General features: G+C 44.4%; 1 protein-coding gene across 3 annotated transcripts in view; it reads right to left on the reverse strand.

Moving 5' to 3' along the window:
- Positions 1 to 25,536, reverse strand: part of LOC125452599 (gamma-aminobutyric acid receptor subunit rho-2-like) — a 64,722-nt gene that overhangs the window by 20,769 nt on the left and 18,417 nt on the right. For all 3 annotated transcript variants that reach the window (XM_048531226.2, XM_048531225.2, XM_048531228.2), the window contains exons 3-5: positions 10,444 to 10,511; positions 4,767 to 4,990; positions 2,891 to 2,973 (exon numbers count right to left, since the gene is read on the reverse strand). In XM_048531226.2, the coding sequence (XP_048387183.1) occupies positions 2,891 to 2,973; positions 4,767 to 4,990; positions 10,444 to 10,511 (375 nt within the window). The remainder of the gene's footprint in view (positions 1 to 2,890; positions 2,974 to 4,766; positions 4,991 to 10,443; positions 10,512 to 25,536) is intronic.

The raw sequence follows: 25,536 nt of genomic DNA on the forward strand, positions 1-25,536 counted from the left end.
CTTTGATGCAAAAACCTCTTCAATGACCGGTACAGCACCTCCATTTTAGGTTCAAAGTATTCAATCGATAAAATTAGGTTTGATCAATGGATGTTTTATGCAGTAACCATCCTGCAAGGTTGTGACAGGATGTATATACGTTATACAGACAGATTGACACCACTGTATTTATATATTAAGGTTGCTCTTAAATCACCCTACATGGCAGGATCAGGGTGAGAAGTTTTTAGGATAGATCAACTTGACTTACCAGATCCTCCTAACTTTAATCATGTTGACCACCATTTCAACTGCAGTCTCCATTTATGTGGGTGAGGTTCCTGCCATAAATAGGCAGGTGCTCCCATGCATGCGATGCCAGTCAGAATGCTCTGATGTGGTTCGGACTTGAAATCCTGCCTTGTAGCTAACACATTAATATGACATGGGCTTGTCCTCAGGCACTGACTTTCAGCGTTATTTAAAGGAACCTTCATGTGGTTTTAAGTTCTTTCAGATTTAGTGCATTTCCAACTCATGATTAAATTTGGAGATTGCTTGACTTTTTATTTCTCGGCTTTACTCACTCTAATTAAAATTTTGCAGCTTATTTTTGCATCATGGCTGCATAAAGGAAAAGTTATAGAAGGAGGAACAGCAGCAGCCTCAATGCTGGACAAGCAGGAGATGGGTTGTTACAAGGCAAAACATGCAGTTGGGGATAGGGATACATGTGATGCCTAATAAGGCCTGTCTCACCCCAGTCGGCCAAGAGTCCAAGGTGCTTTTGCGCTGGAAATCGAGCTTACTATTGTCCTGACTTTTTATTTACATTGTGCCATTCCTTAAAGAGATTCTGGGATGAAACAGTTTCGGCCTTTTAAATAGAAAGAGATGGCTTCTCACCTTGAAAACACCTATGATGTGCCTTGCTCCAGTTCCCCATTCCTCCATGTGCCTCTCTTTTGTGTGGAGGCTGCTATCTGTTTCCTAGATAATAAAGTGTGAAGCTGGATGAACACAGCAGGCCAAGCAGCATCTCAGGAGAACAAAAGCTGACGTTTCGGGCCTAGACCCTTCATCAGAGAGGGGGATGGGGAGAGGGTTCTGAAATAAATAGGGAGAGTGCAGGAGGCGGACCGAAGATGGATAGAGGAGAAGATAGGTGGAGGGGAGAGTATGAGTGGGGAGGTAGGGAGGGGATAGGTCAGTCCGGGGAGGACGGACAGGTCAAGGAGGCGGGATGAGGTTAGTAGGTGGGAGATGGAGGTGAGGCTTGAGGTAGGAGGAGGGGATAGGTGAGAGGAAGAACAGGTTAGGGAGGCGGGGATGAGCTGGGCTGGTTTTGGGATGCAGTGGGGGGAGGGGATGAGATGGGCTGGTTTTGGGATGCAGTGGGGGAAGGGGAGATTTTGAAGCTTGTGACGTCTACATTGATACCATTGGGCTGCAGGGTTCCCCAGCGGAATATGAGTTGCTGTTCCTGCAACCTTCGGGTGGCATCATTGTGGCACTGCAGGAGCCCCATGATAGACATTTCCTCTAAGGAATGGGAGGGGGAGTTAAAATGGTTTGCGACTGGGAGGTGCAGTTGTTTATTGCGAACCGAGCAGAGGTGTTTTTCAAAGTGGTCCCCAAGCCTCTGCTTGGTTTCCCCAATGTAGGGGAAGCCACACCGGGTACAGTGGATACAGTATACTACATTGGCAGATGTGCAGGTGAACATCTGCTTAATATGGAAAGTCATCTTGGGCCCTGAGATAGGGGTGAGGGAGGAGGTGTGGGGGCAAGTGTAGCATTTCCTGCGGTTGCAGGGGAAGGTGCCGGGTTGTGGTGGGGTTGGATTCCCATCTCCCACCTCAAGCCTCACCTCCATCTCCCACCTACTAACCTCATCCCGCCTCCTTAACCTGTCTGTCCTCCCCGGACTGACCTATCCCCTTCCCACCTCCCCACCTATACTCTCCTCTCCACCTATCTTCTCTATCCATCTTCGGTCTGCCTCCCCCTCTCTCCCTGTTTATTCCAGAACCCTCTCCCCATCCCCCTCTCTGATGAAGGGTCTAGGCCCGAAACGTCAGCTTTTGTGCTCCTGAGATGATGCTTGGCCTGCTGTTTTCATCCAGCTTCACACTTTGTTATCTTAGATTCTCCAGCATCTGCAGTTCCCGCTATCTCCTATCTGTTTTCCTACCCACTTCAGCAGACTGCTTACATGTGGGATAGCGTTGGGGACTGGTGCACAGACACAAGGCGTTACATTCATCACCGACTCACCTTCATACCGAGTCCAAGATGGGACTGAAAATCCAGCCCTATATCTTTGCAAACTTTTTTATTATAATTGACAATGTAATAAAATAATTACAGAGTAATTTTGTAATAAATTCTCAATAAACTGTCTGCTTCTAAGCAAAAGAGATAATGGGAACTGCAGATGCTGGAGATTCCAAGATAATAAAATGTGAGGCTGGACGAACACAGCAGGCCAAGCAGCATCTCAGGAGCACAAAAGCTGACGTTTCGGGCCTAGACCCTTCATCTGATGAAGGGTCTAGGCCCGAAACGTCAGCTTTTGTGCTCCTGAGATGCTGCTTGGCCTGCTGTGTTCGTCCAGCCTCACATTTTATTATCTTGCTTCTAAGCAAAATATTGGATTGCTGATGGCAATTCAGATTTGGCTGACCTTCTACAATCAATCATAGCCCTATGGGGAGAAATCCTGTCAATTTAGCTGAGTTTTAAATTACATTTATCAGATAACACAATAACAAGGAAGAGAGCGAGATTTTTTTTTAAAAAAGCATTATCCGGCCGACACAGCAGCTTGTCTACATCCTGCAAAGTTTTTGTGGCTAGAGCGCAATAAGAATACACATAGCTGAACATGTGCGTAGTATAGATAACTTACAGCTTTCTATCTCCAGGGAACAGGTCTGTGTGTCAAGAGGAAAGCAGCTGAAATCCATGTTGCACATTGCTGTTACTGTAACCCTACAAATATAAGAGATGACTTATAATGTTGTTTAGTATCTGTCATTGAACAATACAGGCCCTGCTCTAATGTCACTGTTAAGCCAATACCGATACAATGTTGTGATCTGATCTCCTCATGCCTGCCAGGTGGAAGTGAATGGACCTTTTATTTGATTTCTACTGCTATCATTCCTAAGACTGTCTGAGTGATTGCCTGAAGGTTAAGGTATCTGCCTCCTAAACAGGAAACTATTCCAGGGGAGGATTTCCTGGTCCTGTGCTCGAGAGCCTTGGATTATCTGGCCACAGTCAATGCAGGATATCACATGAAAATAAACAAAGAAAACTGGGGATGCTGGAAATCTGTAACAAAAGCAGACAGTGCCAGTGAAACTCAGCAGATTGGGAGCATTGATGAATGCAGCTAACTTTTTGAGTCCAGTGACCCTTTGTCGGGGTTTGCTGCTTTTATTTCAGAATTTCATGTGGGTTTTCTTAATAAGAGAAACAGTCTAAGCCTTTCTCATTTACCTATATTTACTGCACCCGATGAACCATCACATCCAAGGAGCAGATTAAGAAAATTTTCTTTTAATTATTTCCAGGAAACCAGAAGAAATCATTTTGTGTTGATAAATTCATAGACACAAAAGAAATCAGCTTGTGCAATGTTCCCACTTCAAACCAAACATGGCCTTCTATAGAATCAGCCCCAATGCCCAGAAGGCTATTTATTGACATGAATAATGCAAAGGTCTCAGCTTAGTTCCCCAGAAAAAGCCAAGTAGAATTTGGTGCAAGATTCCTGATGGGTTATTTCTCAGCCTAATAAGGAACATCCACACATCACTGGAAAGTTGCAATATATTGGAAGGACAGAAATAAGTCACCTGAAGTATTTTTATGCATTTTTGCTATAAGTAACAACACCAGACACAAGGAGCAGGACTTTTTGGACACTGGGTTTTCTGATGTCTTGTCCATGGAGCATGCAAGGAACACATTTCCACCTATTACCTAGCTATTTAGCTGTTTTTGAATGTAAAATTTACTCCTCTCACTTTGAGGGTTGTGCACAGTTTTGGTCCCAAAGTTAAGAAAAGGCTTGCTGGCATTGGAGGTAGTTCAAAAGAGGTTCATTAGGCAGATTCCTCAGGTTGAGGGATTGACTCATCAAGAACAACGAAACAGGTTAAGTCCTTATTCATCAGAGTTCAGAAGAGTGAAGGGATGATCTGATTGAAACACATAAGATTCTGAAGGGGAGAGATAATGGGAACTGCAGATGCTGGAGAATTCCAAGATAATAAAATGTGAGGCTGGATGAACACAGCAGGCCAAGCAGCATCTCAGGAGCACAATTCTGAAGGGGCTTGGGTAGATGTTGAGAAGATGTTTCCACTAGTGGGGAATCTCAAACCAGGGGACAGAGTTAAAGAATAAGGGGACAATCGTTTAAAACTAAGGTGCAAAGCAGCTTATTCTTCCAGGGGTGAATGAATGTCTGGAATTCTCTACCTCAGAGTGTTGGGAAGACTAGATCAATAAAAGTATTTAAAAAGGATTTAAACAGTTTCTGTGAAGTATCGGGGAGTTGAGGCCTAAGAGGCGTTGGCAGGAAAGAGCCGTTGAGGGAAGGGGCAGATCAGCCATGATTTTATCAAACTATAGACTTGAATGACTGAATAGCCTATTCCTGCTCCTATTTCTTACATAAGATTGGAAAGGGAAATTTAAAATGTAGCAGCTGTGATGGTAGATGTCCCAGTAGAATTTCTGGAGAAGAAATGCATTGCAGCACCTACACTTACCTTATACTGTACAGCACATTTCCATCAGGAAAGATGCGTAACATTATATTATCTGTGGTTGTGTCATGGATAAACGAACGCTTTGAGTGAACAAAAAACACGTCTGGTGCCCAAATCTTTTTGACGAGCCTTCCATCAAACGTCATACTTTTATTTGTAGTGCTGGGAAATGAAAGCCGTTCATCTTTCCAATAATTGCGCAAATACAGAGTCATTGTGAAATCCTGCAGAAATCATAAAATTCAAATAATCCGCCTTTGAATTCTCAAATTCTCAATGGCATGCAGCATCAGCAAGGTAGGTCAACATTAAAATGATCTGATAATCTTATAATAGATCAACAATGTTTTGGATGAAATTGTTGATTTGTTTGCCGAGCTGGTAGGTTGGTTTGCAGACATTTCATTACCTTACTAGGTAACATCATCAGTGCACCTCCGGTAAAGCATCCTACTTGTTATTTGTGTGGGTCCACTCTGATGTGGTGGTTGGCCTCATTTCCAGTTCTTCCCATGTAAGGTCTGCCACAACTACTGTATCATATAGACCAGGAGAGAACTAGCTATCAGGGTACATGAGCACCAACTAACTACCCAGGGAGGTGACCAACTATCATTCATTTCCATACACTTGGATAAAGATGGCTACCAATTCGACTGGGAAAATGTAACCATCCCAGGACAAGCCAACCGAAGACATGCACAGGATTTCTTAGAGAACTGGTTCTCAACCTGGAACTCCATCAACAAACATATGAAAATTAGACCCCCGTATACCAACCACTATGAAGCAGAACCGGAAATGAGGCCAACCACCATATCAGACCGGACCTGCATAAATAACAAGCGGGACAGACCGGCAACGCTTCATCAGAGGCACACTGATGATGTCACCCTAGTATGGTGACTCAAAGTCTGCAAACCAACCTACCAGCTTCGTAGTGATTGGTATATCAATGAGGACGAAATTATGATATCCTTTGATGTGACAGTGCTGTTTACTTCCATTGACATCCCCCTGGCTAAGGAGACACTAGCCTCATTACTAAATGGACTAGTAATGCTGACCCCCTTCAACACCAACACCATCACCCTCAAACTACTAGATTTATGCCTCATGACCCACTTTGTCTTCAACGGCCAGGCATACAAACAAATCAGCAGAATACCCAAGGGATCACCCATATCAGGACTTATAGCTGAAGCAATAATGCCAAGAGTAGATCGGACAGCCCTTCCCACTATATCCAGCCAGAACTATGGGTCCGTTATGTGGATGACACATTTGTCATTATCAAGCACATAAAACTGGAGGAAACTCAGCAACTCATCAACAACATCCTGACCGGCATAGAATTCAGCATGGAAGAGGAGAACAACAACCAACTCCCATTCCTGGATGTACTGGTTGAACAAAGGGCCCACGTTGAGCTACAGACCAGCGTATACAGTAAGGCCACCTGTACGGACCAAATACTTAACTACAACAGCAACCACCCCAACACCCACAAACAGAGCTGCATCAGGACTCTAGTCAAAACAGCCATAACACACTGCAGCACCCCAGAGCTGCGCACAGCCAAAGAAGAACATCTCTACAGCATCTTTAAAAACAACAGCTACCCACAAAGTGTAGTCAGCCAGTACTTATGCAGCAGACAACAACAGGAAGACACGGAATGCCGGATAGACTAGTTACCCTGCCATACACCAAGAACATATCAGAGAACACCATCAGACTACTCTGACCACTAGGAATTGCAGTAGCACACAAACCCACAGATACACTATGTTAACTACTGACAAGAACAAAGGATCCCACACCCACAACTAACAAGACCAACGTTATATATAAAATCCCATGTAAAGATTGCCACAAATACTACATCGGACAGACCAGGAGAAAACTAGCTATCAGGGTACTTGAGCACCAACTAACTACCCAGAGACATGGCCAACCATCACTCATTTCCATACACTTGGATAAAGAAGTCCACCAATTCAACTGGGACAATGTAACAATCCCTTGTAACCAATGTAACCTTCCACAGATTACTCGCACTTTGTTTTAGGGTGCCACCTTGTCTAGGGGTACATAGTGATGTCACTACATGCTCCAGCATTGATGTACCACAAGTTGTCGGAATAGAAAGAGAGGCAGCTAGCAACTTGTGTTTCTGACTCGGTGGCTATGATAATGAGCGTGAAGTCAGCTCCCTCACCACAGATGCTAACATTCAGAAGAATGTGCTGGTCTTACTATTGGATGACTGGGGAACCCTTACCACACATCAATATCTCTTCTAACTCTCCTGAAGTCATTAATGTTGGAGATCTCACATTTGCATGGGCTCGCTGCTCATCATATTTTGAAAGCAAATCTTAAAACAGAACAGACAGCAGAATATCTTTTGCTGTTGATCACTTTACTTCCAGGAATAACTTTGTTTCCAGTGGTGAATAATTTACCAAGAGGGGATTATAAGTGAAACATGAAATGTGACAGACAGGCCACATGTTTGAGAAAGGAGTGATTGGTTTGTATACATTTTTCATTTTAGCTCTTGATTCTATTTAAGAAGGTTAGCAGTTCAAGCCCCACTCAGAACTAGAGTTGCCATTCCTGTGCTTCCTGAGATTGAGACACGACAGTAATCTGTCTGCTTTGGTCGTTAGAATACATTCTAAGGATCACATCGTAATGTTTCAAAAGCAAAGAATTATCCCGACACCCAAGCCAACATTCTTCAGGCAAACAAGGTCATAAAAAATAGACGTCTTGGCCATACATCTTTATGCTGTTTATGGGATTTTCCTGTGGGCACAGGGACTGCCCATGTTTCACTACAAATATGAACCACCACACCTCAAATTAGTTTGTTAGATCTTTCTGAGTAATGCCACAGGCACTATAGTTTTATGTCGCTCTTTAAAATTGTTTTACACCCACAGATCAAGAAACTCCCCAATCAAATCGCTGGTTTTGGACATATAGCAAATAGGAGCAGGAGTAAGTCATTTGGTCCCAGATGTCCAAGTTCTTTAAGGACCGCAACTTTCCCCCCACGGTGATCGAGAACGCCCTTGACCGCGTCTCCCGCATTTCCCGCAACACATCCCTCACACCCCGCCCCCGCCACAACTGCCCCAAGAGGATCCCCCTCGTTCTCACACACCACCCCACCAACCTCCGGATACAACGCATTATCCTCCGACACTTCCGCCATTTACAATCCGACCCCACCACCCAAGACATTTTTCCATCCCCTCCCCTGTCTGCTTTCCGGAGAGACCACTCTCTCCGTGACTCCCTTGTTCGCTCCACACTGCCCTCCAACCCCACCACACCCGGCACCTTCCCCTGCAACCGCAGGAAATGCTACACTTGTCCCCACACCTCCTCCCTCACCCCCATCCCAGGCCCCAAGATGACATTCCACATCAAGCAGAGGTTCACCTGCACATCTGCCAATGTGGTATACTGCATCCACTGTACCCGTTGCGGCTTCCTCTACATTGGGGAAACCAAGCGGAGGCTTGGGGACCGCTTTGCAGAACACCTCCGCTCAGTTCGCAACAAACAACTGCACCTCCCAGTCGCAAACCATTTCCACTCCCCCTCCCATTCTCTTGATGACATGTCCATCCTGGGCCTCCTGCACTGCCACAATGATGCCACCCGAAGGTTGCAGGAACAGCAACTCATATTCCGCCTGGGAACCCTGCAGCCATATGGTATCAATGTGGACTTCACCAGTTTCAAAATCTCCCCTTCCCCAACTGCATCCCTAAACCAGCCCAGTTCATCCCCTCCCCCCACTGCACCACACAACCAGCCCAGCTCTTCCCCCCCACCCACTGCATCCCAAAACCAGTCCAACCTGTCTCTGCCTCCCTAACCGGTTCTTCCTCTCACCCATCCCTTCCTCCCACCCCAAGCCGCACCCCCCGCTACCTACTAACCTCATCCCACCTCCTTGACCTGTCCGTCTTCCCTGGACTGACCTATCCCCTCCCTACCTCCCCACCTACACTCTCTCCACCTATCTTCTTTACTCTCCATCTTCGGTCCGCCTCCCCCTCTCTCCCTATTTATTCCAGTTCCCTCCCCCCATCCCCCTCTCTGATGAAGGGTCTAGGCCCGAAACGTCAGCTTTTGTGCTCCTGAGATGCTGCTTGGCCTGCTGTGTTCATCCAGCCTCACATTTTATTATCTTGGCCCTAGAGAATGCTCTGCCATTCAATATGATCATGGTTGACCATCCAACTCAATACCCAGTTCCTACACTCTCCGCATAACCTTTGATTCCTTCAGGCCTAAAAACTAGATCTAACACCCCTTGAAAGTATGAAGCATTTTGTCCTCAACCACGTTCTTTGGCAGAAAATCACACAGGCTCACTGATCTCTGGGAGAAGAAATTTATCCTCATTTCAGTCCTAAACAGCCTGCCCCCTATCTTTAGAATGTGAACCCTGGTTCTGTTATCCTCAGTGATCAGGCTTATCCATCCTAAATTTCCCCAGTTGAGTCCTGTTTGGATCTTATAGGTTTCTATGAGATCTCCCCATATTCTCTAAACTCCAGTGAATATAGTCCCAAGCAATCTAGTGTCTCTTTATATGTCAGTCCCGCAATCCCAGGAATCAGTCTAATAAGCCTTTGTTGCACTGCCTCCTTCCTCAGATGAGACCAAATCTGTGCATAACACTCCAAGCATGATTCCAAAAACACCCTGTACAATTGCCACAACATCCCTGCTCCTGTAATAGAATCCTCTCATTAGGAAGGCCAACATCCCATTTGCCTTCTTCATCACCTTTTGCACTTGCAAGTTTACTTTCAGCAACTGGTTTATAAGTACATCCAGGTCTCGTTGCACTTCCCAGTTTCCCAATCTATCACCAATCAGATTATAATCTGCCTTCCTGTTTTTGCTACCAAAATGAATAATTTCACATTTATCCACATTATATTTTATCTGCCATGCATTTCCCTACTTACCAAACTTGTCCAAATAAAAATCAGAATGTGCTACACTATTACTTTTCAAACTAACTTGAAAGGCTAATACTGGCAGAAACAATATTTTATTAATTCTTTGAAAATCAAAATATTTTAGGCTTTAGAAATCTAACAGTCAATTAAAATGTTTGAGTTACAAACAGCAGTGTTAAATTCAATTTCTAATGACATAAAGCTTTATTTTCTATAATTTTTACTATACATTATTGCTAGTACATTAAGAGCATTCACGATGTTTAGAATACTCAAATGAAACAGTCAGAAGTTCCATCAATAAAAAGGCCCACACAACTGAAGACAGCCATTTTCATTTCCCTCTTAATTCATCTTAGTTATGTCACTACTACTCCTCCTGACTAGGAAGGGAGAAAATATTAAAGGAAAGGTCCTCACTCACAACATCTTAGAGCACTTGGCTGAGATCTATTTGTCATATTCTCTTTTATTCTAAGTTTTACATTGCCTTGTCATGACAGAAGGGAAAACATACAGTCAAGAGGCATTAGACAATAACATTTCGTACAGACACTGGTTGCAACCGTACAAGAATGTTAATGGGAACAAAGTACTTTGTGTCTAGTGCATTATTATCCAAAACCAAAATGATCATTTGGCACTGAATGCAATTACTTAAGCTCAGCTTGATTACTTACCATATTCACCTCAGAAATACTGTCCAGGCTTTCCACCATCACATCAACTCCAACAGGTATTGCTGGGCCTGATGGCACAAAATAGTGTCAATTCATGCATTTGGAAATGATTCTTAATGCAATACCATAAGGATTTTGTAAAACCATAATTTAACTCTTCACTGATACTTATACAGAAGGAAGACGCAGTTAAAAAAAATCAGTGTATTTCTTTTACAATATATCAGTATGATAACTGTATGTGTTTTTGTAAAGAATCTTCTGTAAGGATTAGAAATAGACTAAAAAATAGTATTGATTTACTCTCTGCTACTAGCCATGACAAGAAAACAGATGTTACATGAATGCAGCTTCACATTAATCCATGTTATCATTTGAATATTGAAATGAAAATCTTTGTTACTTAAAACATAAATAATTCTTCTGCCATTCTTAAGAAAACATGCTTGATGAAAGCGAAGCTTAATTTGTCATAGAAACTCAGACTTAGCAGCAAATGTAGACCATTCAGCCTTTTGAGTCTACTCAACAGAAACAGAGATAACAGGATTGGGGGTAGCAGTTGGTTATCAGGCCTATCTTAATCAATATACCCATGGTTGATCCACTTATCTCAATGACATACAGTTGGTATCTCCCATACTCCTTAACACTTTTAATGTCTGGAAATCTATTTATTTCTTCAATAAGATCACTGCTGATTTGTTCCTGACCTCAAACACAATGTCCTGTCTGTTCACTGTAAACATTGACTCTCTTATCTATCAAAAATCTATCTAATTCACCCTGGAATAAATTCAAGATCCAGCCTCCACTTTCTCAGGGAGATAATAATTCCACAGATGAACAAACCTCTGACAGAAAATGTATCTGGTGAGTTAGAAGTTTTTCCGTGAACAGCGGGCAGGAGGATGGGGATAAAATTAGACATAGGGATGCCAAAGTGGTAGGGCAGGTAGTTAATTGGGCATGTTTGATATGGCACCAAAACTTGCTGAGCTTCACAGCAAGAATCCATCTAAAAATCTCGATGCAACTTGCATTTTGTCAAAAAAAAGTTAAGATTCAGCTCATGGTCACTATTACTGAATTCAAAATTCACCATCTGCCACTGTAGGATTCAAACCCAAATCCCCACAGGATTAGTCTGCGTCTCTAGAATACCATCCTGATGATATCACCACCATGTCACTTCCTCCCCGATCCTATTTTGGTTTTCTAACTATCCTGCTATAACATCCTTAATAATCCGTTTGAACAATTTCCCCATTGTAGATCCCTTGTCGTCAGAAATTTTGACATGAGAAGAATATCACACCTTTTAAAATGGTACTAAAGAACTTTAAAAAAAAGTATGTTAATAACAGCAGTTAGAATAGAGTGCTGACCACCTATTCAATGTAACTGGACATGATGCACAAGCTGTGGCTAAAACAATGGCCCTAGGGCAGACTGCTGTTTGGTAGGGTTAGGAAATATGGAACTGTTACGTTGAGTTGACAAACAGCCAGGGAAGTAATTTCAGGACAGTGAGGTTAATTTGGAATAAACCCTCCTATGAGAGTTATTTCAGGATCTGGAATTAACAGTCCTATTTCTGTAGGCCTTGCAGGCAGACTCACTGAATGCCCTTTTCAAAACCCTTGTCCAAAGCTTTTTTTAAAATTTGTTCATGGCATATGTGTTTCTCTGGCTGGATCAACACTTATTGCCCACCCCCAGCTGTCCTTCAGGAGGTGGTGGTGAACTGACTTCTTGAACTGCTGCAGTCCATTTGGTGTACGTAGACCCACAATACCCTTAGGGAAGATATACCAAGATTTTGACCCATTGGCACAGGCGATAAATTTCTAAGCTGGATGGTGACTGGCTCAGAGCTGAACTTGCAGATAATGGTTTTCCCATGAATCTGCCACTCTTGTCCTTCCAGATGCAAGTGGTCATGGGTTTGAAAAGTGCTGTCTAAAAAGTCTTGGCGAATATCCATAGGTAGTCTTGAAGGTAGTACACACTATTGTTACTGACAGTCAGTGGTGGAGGGAGTAGTTATTTGAGGATGTGGTATCAATCAAACCTGCAGATTCATTCTAGATGGTGTCAAACTTCTCGATTGTTGTTGAAACTTCCATCACAGTCCTGAACTATGCTTTGCAGATGGTGGACTGGGTCTGGGAAGTGAGAAGGTGAATTATTTGCTGCGGGTTTCTTAGCCTCTGACCTGAACTTGTAGCCATTGTATTTATACGTCTAGACCAGTTCAGTTTCTGAACACTGGTAAAGCCCAGGATGGCAATAGTGTGGTTTTTGGTAGGAGCTGGAGAATCAGCATAATGAGAGCCATTTTCAGCATTGCTATGCCAAATGGAGGAACTTAAAAACTGTCTAGTATAGCCATTCCTTCATTGTTGCTGAGTCAAAATCCTGGTAGTCGTTTCTTAACAGCACCATGGGTGTCACTAAAGCCCAAGGAGTGCAGCAAATTGAGAAGACTTCTCACCAGCACCTCTTCCAGGGCAGTGAATAATGGGCAATGAATGCTGGCCTATCCAGTAACACTCACATTCTATAAATCAGTTTAAAAATTACCAACAGTGCACTAATATATCCCTTACCCAGGGCCCTTACATATATAAATTCACTGTATGCATCCTTAGGCTATCTAATTCCTGTCTCACCCTTTGATAAAATTCCACAAGGTCAGAAGGCCATCAGACATGGTTCCCTCGATTACTGCAGCCTTCCCTATCTCCTGCAGGCCAGTAAAATTCAGCTGAATACCTCCTACATAGCCCTGTGTCAGATTTTGCTTCTAATGCTTCTGTGAAGTGCCTTAATACATTATGTTAAAGTCACTCTACAAATATAATTTCTTGTTGTTGCTGGAAAATGGGAATTTGATTTTGGGCGCCATGTGTTCATTTTACTGTGCTCAGTGAAATGCCTTATTTCCAACATCAACTATTCTATGAACCTTACTAGTTCAACGTTACTTAGCACTGAACCAGGAATAGTTTTCTGCTGTGGCTCTAAACCAAGAAGGAAAATGAATTGAGGCTGTTTTTCATTAGTTTATATTCAGAAAACATAATCATTCATTCACGTACACGTGGGCAGTGTGCCATCGAGCTGAGCTGACATCCTCTCAACAACCCAATCTGGGCAAAGGAGATGAGGCAGACCCATCTTAAAGTTAAATCTCTTTTCCCACAGTAGTAATGAGAATGTGCCCTCTGCATGATATGGGCCATGGCTTGCAGCAAATTATGTAAGATCTGGATGATTCATGGGTTGCAGGGTAAATGCAATCAGTTTACTTACAGAGAACAAAGCTCTCTGGATAAAAGGATAATTACCGCAATGGCAAGAACATCTCTAGGTTTGTTAGTAAATAGAATTGTTGAGAGTGGAAGGAATACCCTATGTAGAGTAAATGGGGTGATGACTTCCTACCATGTTAGCTTTAACAAAATCTATAAATATGTTCACAAATCATGAGTTTGTGGATTTGTTCAAAATAATCCTTCAAGTAAAGTATTGCATTGATTTTGCGTCAAGCTGATTTTGTAATGGAAAGGCAGTGACCTAGAAATTATTGATGCAGCATTTATATTTCATGTGCATTATGAGCACGAAACCTCACCTAAGGCAGGCAGTGATTGCGAATTTATTCCATGGTAGAGGTCTATTGAACAACTAATAAAATATTTAAATCGAAGATCTGGACTTCATCTTGTGATATTGGTCTGCCCCAGCACCTGACTGAACACTTGACAAATTCACAGAGCAACCCATGCAACTCATAGACAGTAAGGAACTTCAGCAGTGACACTTGTCGAGTCTAATCATTGCGATGTGGCTAGCTGTTGGTTAATCCTTTTCGGCTGCTTCTTAACATTTTAGAGATTTTATGGCCTGTTTTTGTCCAAATAAAACTTCTGACTTCTAAGAAGGTATATTTTTTAGTACTCCACAATGGAATGCTTGTCTTTATTACTACCAAGGCGATACAAAACCCTAGTTATCACATTGGTGTAGAGCTGGATGAATACAGCAGGCCAGGCAGTATCAGAGGAGCAGGAAAGCTGATGTTTCGAGTGTGGACCCTTCTTTAGAAATGGGGGAGGGGAAGGGGACTCAAATAAATAGAGGGGGAGGCAATGATAGAAGTTGGATAGAGGAGCAGATAAGTGGAGAGAAGGTGGAGGTCAAGGAGGCAGGGATGAGGCTAGTGGGTAGGAATTGGGGATGGGGGTTGGTCAGTGAGGTGTGAGGAGCGGATAGGTGGAGAGAAGGCGGACAGGTCAAGGAGGTGGGGATGGAGCCAGTAAAGTGTAGGTAGGGAGTTGCGATGGGGGAACAACCTCCATCCTAACTCCCTACCTACACTCACCTTTACTGGCTCCATCCCGCCTCCTTGACCTGTCCACCTTCTCTCTACCTATCTGCTCCTCTATCCATCTTCTATCATCGCCTCCCCCTCTCTATTTATTTCAGAGTCCCCTTCCCCTCCCCCATTTCTGAAGAAAGGTCTAGGCCAGAAGTGTCAGCCTTCCTGCTCCTCTGATGCTGTTTGTCCTGCTGTGTTCATCCAGCTCTGCGCCTTGTTATCTCTTGTTTCAAAAAATGTTTGAAGAGGTTGATTAAAAAAAACACATATCTTGGAAAAAGAGCAGAGAGATTTGTTAGAATGTTACCAAGGGTTACAGGAGGAATTACATGAGCTAAGCATAAAATATGGAATGTTAAAGGATGCTTTTGCTTGTGAATCTAAGATTTGATAGATGGCAACATCTCCGGCTGGGTAAGCCTAGAACAAACGGATACACATAACATTAACAGTTAGGTCTTTCAGAAGTGAAATTCTTCACGTGAAGGGTAATAAAAATGCAAAATCCTTTTCCTCAAAATAAAACAGGTACTAATTCAATTAATAATCTTAAATGGGAGATTGACAAATTTGACTAACCAATGTTGTTAAGAGTTATGGAGCCAAAATGGGTAGATGGAGCTAGATCAGCTACGATTTTACTGAATGACAGAATGAGTCCAAGGAGCTGAATGGCCTCCTCCTATCTCTATGTTTTAGTCTATTGCGAGGGAATCCGAGTCTTTAAACTTGATTTCTATTTTTTTAAAGAGGAGCCTAACTACTTCACTGAATTTGCTTTGAAAAGGGGAAGAGGAAGGTAAACAGAACAGATAATTTTACAAAGGAAACCAACCTTTATAGTTTCTAAGGAAACAAGAGGTTTGAGATTAAAGGGCTAAAATCTCCGGTCGAACAGATTCTTTTACGAAGATATAAAAGGACATAGATAACAGTGAGTAGGGATAGTAGTTGATGAAACCACAGCACAGTACAGGCAAGCTGCAGGACACTGAAGAGGGCAGAGTCCATGTCCAGAAGCTGAGAAATGTTGGTGCAGCTATTTCTGTTCCTGCGAGACAGTATTGGTGGGTGAATGCCTTCCAGGCTGAGTTGAGCAAGTTCTGTAGATGCGTTTCATTTGTCAGGAAGACTACAGACATGAAATTCAGATTGGGCGTGCACTGCTGTCAGTTGGGGATCAGGCTAGCACTGAGTAAGTTTGGAGCCAAAATGACAGAGTTTGAAGGATTTTGTAATTCATTATGATCAACATTCCCTCAAATAATGTTTTTTTCTAATGCATGGATTTGCCCCACACCTCAGGAAGGACATACTAGCCCTAGAACGTGTCCAGCGGAAATGATCCCTGGTAGGTTTAATGTATGATGAACGGCTAAGGATCCTGGGATTGTACTCATTAGAGTTTAGTAGGTTGAGGGGAGATCTAATAGAAAATTACAAGATAATGTATGGCTTAGAAGGGGTGGACGCTAGGAAGTTGTTTCCGTTAGGCGGAGAGACTAGGACCCGTGGGCACAGCCTTAAAATTAGAGGGGGTAAATTTAAAACTGAAATGAGACAGCACTTCTTCAACCAGGGAGTGGTGGGCTTGTGGAACTCATTGCCACGGAGTGTAGTGGAGGCCGGGACATTAGATGCCTTCAAGGCAGAGATTGACAAATTTTTGATGTCAGAAGGAATCAAGGGCTACAGAGAGAGTGCAGGGAAGTGGAGTTGAAATGTTCATCAGCCATGATTTAAATGGTGGAGTGGACTTGATGGGCCAAATGGCCTTACGTCCACTCCTATGTCTTATGGTCTTATGGTCCAAGTTCCATGCAGGGCAACAATTTCTGGAATTGACAGCTAATGTATCCTGATCAGCATGTATGGTCCTCCCAGTGGCTGTGCAGCCTGAGAGAGAAAATTTGTTGTGATCATGAATGTGGCTCAATGGTTAGCACTGATGCCTCACAGTGCCAGGGACCTGGGTTCGAATCCATCCTTGGGTAGCTGTCTGTGTGGAGTTTGCACATTCTCCCTGCGTCTGCATGGGTTTCCTCCCACAGTCCAAAGATGTGCAGGCTAGGTGGATTGGCCATGCTAAATTACCCATAGTGTTCAGGGATGTGTAGATTAGGTGGATTATAGGGGATGGGTCTGGGCAAGATACTCTGTGGGTCTGTGTAGACTTGTCAGGTTGAAGGGCCATTTTCCACACTGTAGGCATTCTATGAATTATTCCCTAGATTCAGGGATGCTCTAATATTCAAAAAAGCAGGGAGACAAAAAGTAGGAAACTATGGGACACCTAGCTCAACATCTGTCAAAGGGAAAATGTTAGAGGCCATTAATCAAGGCGTTATAGGAGGGCACTTAAGTAAGTTGAAGGTAATCAGGCTGAGTCAACATGGTTTTGTAAAGGGCAATCATGTTCCTCAAATCCGTTGGAGTACTTCACTTTAGAGAAATTGACATACTGAGGATAAAGGTACTTCTGGATTAAATGTACGTAGGTTTCTAAAAGGCATTTGATAACGTGTCACATCAAAGGTTATTGTAAAAAATAATAAGCAAGAGCTAGCAGGTTGGTTTGGATAAACGATTAGTTGGCTAACAGGAAGCAGAGAGTGGGCATACTTTTCTTTTGGTTAGCAAGATGCAACGAGTGCTGTGCCATGGGGATCTATATAACCATAACTGTCCACAACTTACATCATTTGGATGAAAGAGCTGAAAGTTGCCATTTTTTCTGATGCTGCAAAAATAGGTAAGAAAGCAAATTGTGAGGAGGACATAAGGAGGCTTCAAAATGTTATAGACAAGGTAAAAATCTCAAAAATAGAGTGTAATATGGGACAATATGAAATTGTCAATTTTGGCAGAAAGAATAAAAAAGATGGCAGGTTATCTAAATTAGATTAAAAAGATTACCTAAATGGTGGGAGGTTACAAAGATCTGAGATGCAGAAGGCATCCTAGTGCATGAATCACAAAAGGATAATATACAACAAGTACTTAGGAAAGCGAATAGAATGTTATTGTTTATTTAGAGGGGAACTGAACACAAAATTAAGGAAGTTATGCTTCAATAACACAGGACATTGATGAATCCATATTTGGAGCACTCAGTACAATATTGGTCACCTTATTTAAGGAAGGATGTAAACATATTAGGAGGCATTTAGAGAATATTTACCAGACTAATACTGTACCTGGGATAGAAGTAGTAGGAACTGCAGATGCTGGAGAATCTGAGACAACAAGGTGTGGAGCTGGATGAACACAGCAGGCCAAGCAGCATCAGAGGAGCAGGAAGGCTGACATTTCAGGCCTAGATCCTTCTTCAGAAAAGTCTAGGCCCGAAACATCAGCCTTCCTGCTCCTAAGATGCTGCTTAGCCTGCTGTGTTCATCCAGCTCTACACCTTGTTATCTCACTGTACCTGGAATAGGCAGGTTGTCTTATGACAGAAGGTTAGACAGATTAGGCTTACATCTGAGGAGAAAAAATCAGGGTTAACGTTTCAGGTCAGGTGACTCTTTGTCAGAACGGGTGTTGTTGTAGTCCGACATACTGACATTGCAGATGCTGAGTGTCAGCTCTCAGATAACTCTTCCTATCTTTCCTTGGACTAAAGCTTCACCATGGCACATCAGGCTGTATCTACAATGGTAACTAGATCATAGAATCGCTACAGTGTGGAAACAGGCCCTTTGGCCCAACAAGTCCATACCAACCCTCAGAGCACCCACCCAAATCCATCGTCTTATAACTCACCTAACCTACACATCCCTGAACACTATGGGCAATTTAGCATGGCCAATCCACCTGGCCTGCACATCTTTGCACTATGGGAGGAATCTGGAGCACCCGGAGGAAACCCACACAGGCAAGGGAAGAATGTGCAAACTCTACACAGACTGTCGCCCTTGGGTGGGAATGAACCCGGGTCCCTGGCGCTATGAGGCAACAGTGCTAACCACTGTGCCACCGTAACTGATCTCATTTCATCTGGTGACCTCCTCCCTACTGCTTCCAAACTGACAGTCTTCCAGCCCCCACAGCTCACATCTACCTGCTTCCTGAAATCCACAAACAGGACTGTCCAGGCAGACACATTGTTTCAGCCTGCTCCTGCCCAACAGAATTCATCTTTTCCTACCTTGACTCAATTTTCTCCCCCCGGGCCCAATCCATGCCAGGTACATCCATGATTCCTCTGATGCTTTACACCAGTTTCAACAACTTCCTATTTGCAGGTTTCAGCTGCCTCCTTTTGACCATGGACATACAATCCCTTTACACGTCCATCCCCCATCAGGAGGGTCTTAGGGCTCTCCACTTCTTCCTGGAGCAAAAACCTGAACCGCCCCCACCCACCACCACCCTCCTCGGCTTGGCTGAGCTTGCCCTCATCCTCAACAACTTCTCTTTCAACTCCTCTCATTTTCTTTAGGTCAGAAGGGTGGCCATGGGTACCCACATGGGCCCCAGTTATGCCTGTCTCTTCATGGGATACTGGAACACTCCTTCTTCCAGTCCTATTCTGGCCCCCACCCACACGTCTTTCTCTGATATATCAATGATATTGGTGCTGCTTCCCTCTCTCGTCCAGAATTGAAAAATTCATCGATTTTGTTTCCAATTTCCACCCTGCCCTCACTTTCACCTGGTCTATCTCTGACTCCTCCCTTCCATCCCTTGACATCTGTTTCCATTTCTGGGGATTGACTGGCCACTAACGTCCATTATAAACCCACTGACTCCCACAGCTACCTGGGCTAAACATCCTCACACCCCACTTCCTGTAAAGACTCCATCCCATTCTCTCAGTTCCTCTGTCTCTGTCACATAGGAAGAGTTATCTGAGAGCTGACACTCAGCATCTGCAATATCAGTATGTCGGATTACAACAACACCTGTTCTGCCAAAGGGTCACCTGACCTGAAACGTTAGATGAGGCCAACTTCGACAAGGGAGCGTCTGAAATATCCACCTGTTTCCTCAACTGAGGATTCCCCAGATCTGTTGTCAACAGACCCCTCAACCAGGTCCGACCCATCTCTTGCACTTCCGCCTTCACCCCTTCTTTTCCCTCCTGCAACAGTGAAAGGGTTCCCCTTATCCTCACCTACCATTCCACTAGCTTCCACATCCAGAAGATCATCAGATGCCATTTCTGCTACCTCCAGCGAGATACCATCATCTTAACACATTCCCGTCCCTCCCTTGTCCACTTTCCACAGGGACCATTCCTCTGGGACACCCAGGTCCACACTTCCTTCACTCCCAACCGCCCCCCAGAGACCCACAGAATCTTCCCCTGTAACTGGTGAAGGTGCAACACCTGCCCATTTACCTCCTCCCTCCCCACTATCCAAGGGCCCAAACATACCTTCCAGGTGAAGCAACACTTCACCTGCACTTCCCAGAATCTAGCCTACTGCACTCTCTGCTCACAATGTGGTCTCCTCTACACAGGGGAAACGAAGCGTAGGCTTGGTGACTGCTTCACAGAACATCCATGTTCTGCTCACAAAAAAGATCCAAAGCTACCTGTTGCCTGCCACTTTACCACACTACCTGGCTCCCTTGCCAACATCTCTCTCTGGCTTGCTGCATTGTTCAAGCGAAGGTCAACGCAAGCTGGGAGAACAACACCTCATGTTCTGCTTGGGGATTCTGCAGCCCTCAGGCTCAATGTCAAATTCAATCATTTTAGGGCCTAACCTCTCCCATGTCTTAGCACACTACCCCACACACCAGGCCTTGTTATTACAGCCTGCCATTACACACTAACTATTGTTAGCCACTAACAGTCCCCATTAACAACTATTCACCCTCCTAGCCAGATCGTTATCAATTCCTTTGTCTGTCCAACTGCTCTATCCTTTCATTTACTCCCTGCTCCATCCCCCTCACTATTAAAAAAAAACTACAAAAAAAGTTCTGAGAGAGGGTCACTGGATCTAAAATGTTAACTCTGATTTTTTCTTCACAGATGCTGCCAGACCTGCTGAGTTTTTCCGGTAACTTCTATATTTGTTCCTGACTTACAGCATCCTCCGTTCTTCCTATTTTTATCTAGGATTATATTCACTGGGTTTTGGAAGAGCCAAGAGGTGACAAGTTTCAAATATATAAGATCGTGAGGGATCTTGACAATGTAGATGTGGAGATGACGTCTTGTCTTATGGAAGAGCCTATAACTAGGGGTCACTGTGAACAGGGATAAGCCAAATTGTCTTCTCACAAAGGGTCAAAAGTCTTTGGAACACATTTCCTCAAAAAGGCACAGCAGAGTTTTTGAATATTTTTCAGGCAGAAGTGGATATAACCTTGTTAAACAAGAGATAAAAGGTTATGAGGAGTAGGTGGCAATGTGGATTCGAAGTTACAATCAGATCAGCCATAATCTTACGGATTAGCACAGAAAGCTTGAGGGACTGAATGGCCTTCTGCTCCTTGTTCATATGTATGTAAAATTTGAGTGGTGAGCCAGTTTGTAAGATATTTTACGGGTCTGAGTTCACATGTAGGCCAGAGGTGGTAAGGATGTTTACATTTCTCAACAATCAATGATGTATTCATGGTCCTCACCATTGAGATTAGACTTAAAATCCAGATTTATTAATTGAATTCAAATTCGATCAGCTGCCATAGGATTTGAACACATGTTCCCAGAATATTAGCCTGGGCCTCTGGATTACTGATTCAATAATGTTACTAATACACTAGTATCTCCCCTGTTTGTTCAATACAGCATACTTTACTGTCATGAGGGACCAGATCTCACAATGACGGGGACAGGAAGAAGTGCAGTGAGAGGAGGAAAAACATGAAAAGAAGGAAGAATAGTAAGGCCTCTGACCATCAATGCCCCACAGCTGCTGTTCTCAAGGAGCAGCTCATCCAAGTACACTTAACATGAACCAACTCACCCAATCCCACAAGTCTTATCATTGTCAAGGATTTCAAGTAAAATAAAGCGCTCTAGGTGCTTTTGAGGCTGTGAAATATGACACGTTCTGTCCTCCTTCTTCCTCTTGTGTGAGCATGCTTTTGTGAACTAGGATCATAGAATTAACGCTGTAAATACAGCTGAAGGAATGCAAATAAGATTATTCGTCCAAATGGGTGGCATGAAAATGATTGATAAACAAATCCACAAGAACACATGCTTAGTTTATAGGTAAAGTGATGTTTTCTTGACATAAAACTGTGGAAAAAAAATCTCCTTTTTCAATAATCTCCCTCCTCGTTTGCTCATGATAATTACTGAAAAAGTGGCTGATGAGTTTCTTTCAGAACTTTGACCAATGAGCTTTTAACACAACGGAATTAAGAAATCAAGAACAAAAACAAAGTTGCTGGAAAAGCTTAGCAGGTCTGGCAGCATCTGCGAAGGGGAAGACAGAGTTAACATTTCGGGTCTGATAACCCTTCCTCAGAGTTGATAGTGGCTGGGAAACATCAATTCATATGCTGAAAATAGGGAGGTGGGTGGGGTAGGAAGTAAACGATAGTATAGATCCCAAAGAGAGAGAAAGACAGTTGGACACACAAAGGAGTTGCTAACGATCAGGCTGGGAGGGTGAGCTGTTGTTAATGGGGACTGTTAGTGACTAATAACAGGGGGTGTGTAGCGGCAGGCTATGTGGTAACAAGGCCTGTGTGTGGGGTGGGGGGCTGGGACATGGGAGAGTTCAGCCCCGAAAATTATTGAACTCAATATTGAGTCTGGAGGGTCCCCAAGCGAAAAGTGAGATGTTGCTCCTCCAGCTTGTGTTGGGCTTCATTGGAACACTATAGCAAACCAGACCAGGGATTAAGGTGGTGCATTGAAGTGGCAGGCAACAGGTAGGTCAGGGTCTTTTTTGCGAGCAGAACGTAAATGTTCTGTGAAACAGTCGCCAAGTCTACACTTCATATCCCCAATGTAGAGGAGACCACATTGTGAGCAGCGAATGCAGTGGACCAGATTCTAGGAAGTGCAGGTGAAGTGTTGCTTCACCTGGAAGGTATGTTTGGGCCCTTGGATTCTGGGGAGGGAGGAGGTAAATGGGCAGGTGTTGCACCTTCACTGGTTACAGGGGAAGGTGCCGTAAGGCTGTGGGGAAGTGTTGGGGGTGAAGTAAGTGTGGACCAGGGTGTCCTGGAGGGAACGGTCCCTGCGGAAGCAGACAAGGGAGGGGAGGAGACTGTGTGTCTGGTGGTGGCGGAAATGGCATCTGATGATCTTCTGGATGTCGAAGCTGGTGGGATGGTAGGTGAGGATAAAGAGAACCCTATCGCTGTTGTGGGAGGAAAGAGCAGGGGTGAGGGTGGAAGTGCAGGAGATGGGTTGGACCTGGTTGAGGGTCCTGTTGACACCCTGGTCCACACTTCCATCACCCCCAACACCTCCCCACAGACCTACGGCACCTTCCCCTGTAACCGGTACACACCCCCTGTTGTTAGTCACTAACAGTCCCCATTAACAACTATTCACCCTCCCAGCCTGATTGTTAGCAACTCCTTCGTTTGTCCAACTGTCTTTCTCTTTCTTTGGGTTCTATCCTATCGTTTAATCCGTACCCCACCCACCTCCCTATTTTCTGCCAATAAACTAATGGTTTCCCAGCCATCATCAGCTCTGAGGACGGGTCACCGGACCCAAAATGTTAGCTCTGTTTTCTCCTTCACAGATGCTGTCAGACCTGCTGAGCTTTTCCAGAAACTTTCTTTTTGTTCCTGATTTGCAGCATCTGCAGTATTTTTTGTTTTTATTTAGTATTTAACTCACTGCCACATCTATTCCAGGCCTGGCCACCTTGAAGAAGTTCTACTCCTCTCTCCAACGGGATTTCCATTCCAATCTTTCTTCTTGCCCACTGACTTTAATTTCACTGTCACTCCTGGTGTTTGACGAGGTATTTGCTAAAACTCATTTCCAGGTAGCTGTGGAAGTTGGTGGGCTTGAAATGGATATCGGTTTCCAGACTTCAGTTGGAATTCACGTGGGGTGAGCCTGAGCTGGAGGCAGTCACTGAGGAATGTAATATTACATTCCTCAGTGACTGCCTCCAGCTCAGGCTCTCCCCTTCCCCCACCGCATCCCAAAACCAGCCCTGCTTGTCCCCACCTCTCTAACCTGTCCTTCTTCCCACCTATCCCCTCTTCCCACCATAATATTACATTCCTCAGTGACTGCCTCCAGCTCAGGCTCACCCCACGTGAATTCCAACTGAAGTCTGGAAACCGATATCCATTTCAAGCCCACCAACTTCCACAGCTACCTAGAATACACCTCCTCCCACCCACCTTCCTGCAAAAATGCCATCCCCTATTCCCAATTCCTTCGCCTCCACCGCATCTGCTCCCAGGATGAGGCATTCCACTCCTGAACATCTCAGATGTCCTCGTTTTCAAGGACCGCAACATCCCCCCAACAGTGGTCGAGAACACCCTAGACCATGTCTCCTGCATTTCCTGCAACTCATGCCTCATGCCCCCTCCCCAAAATAACAACCAAAACAGAATTTCCCTCGTGCTCACATACCACCCCTCCAACCTCCAGATCCAACGCATCATACTCCAACACTTCCGCCATCTGTAATCTGACTCCACCAGGAAAGACATTTTTCCCCTTCTCACCCTTATCTGCCTTCGGGAGGGACCACTCTATCCGTAACTCCCTTGTCCGCTCCACACTCCCTTCCACAGACCTACCACACCTGGCACTTTTCCCTGCAACCGCAGGAAGTGCTACACCTGCCCCAACTCATCCCCATCCCAGGCATCAAGGAGGCCTTCCACATCAAGCATATGTTCATCTGCACATTGGCTAATGTGGTATACTGTATCTGCTGTTCCCGTTCTGGCCTCCTCTACATTGGGGAAACCAAGCTTGGGGACTGCTTTGCAGAGCACCTACACTTGGTTTGTACTAAACAACTACACCTCCTGGTCGCGAACCATTTCCACTCCCCCTCCCGTTCCTCAGATGACATGTCCATCCTGGGCCTCCTGCAATGCCACAACAATGTCACCCAAAGGTTGCAGGAACAGCACCTGATATTTCGCTTGGGAACCCTGCAGCCCAATGGTATCAACGTGGACTTTACAAGCTTCAAAATCTCCCCTTCCCCCACCGCGTCCCAAAACCAGCCCTGCTTGTCCCCACCTCTCTAACCTGTCCTTCTTCCCACCTATCCCCTCTTCCCACCATAAGCCCCACCCCCATCTCCTACCTACTAACCTCATCCCGCCCCCTTAACCTTTCTGTCCTCCCTGGACTGACCTATCCCCTCCCTGACACCCCACCTACACTCACCTTGAATGGCTACATCCCTGCCTCTTTGACCTGTCTGTGTCCTCTCCACCTATCTTCTCCTCTGTCCATCTTCCATCCGCCTCCCCTTCTCTCCCTATTTATTTCAGAACCCCCTTCCCTCCCCCATTTCCGAAGGAATGTCTAGGCCCAAAACATCAACTTTCCTGCTCCTATGATACTGCTTGGCCTGCTGTGTTCATCCAACTCTACACCTTGTTATCTGAAGTTTCATCCTTCATGGTTTGAATCTTCCCAGGATTACAGATATCTCCATGATGTTCAACGTTCCACGGACAGCTGCTCTCGCCGCATCCTGAGATCCACACTCAGTGCGATGTAGCATCACATGCAACGCTCAACCTTTCTCTCCAACAGCATCGCTACACACTGGCTCAGGGCTGCACCA

Source organism: Stegostoma tigrinum, chromosome 4 (assembly GCF_030684315.1).
Source record: "Stegostoma tigrinum isolate sSteTig4 chromosome 4, sSteTig4.hap1, whole genome shotgun sequence".
Lineage (NCBI taxonomy): Eukaryota > Metazoa > Chordata > Chondrichthyes > Orectolobiformes > Stegostomatidae > Stegostoma > Stegostoma tigrinum.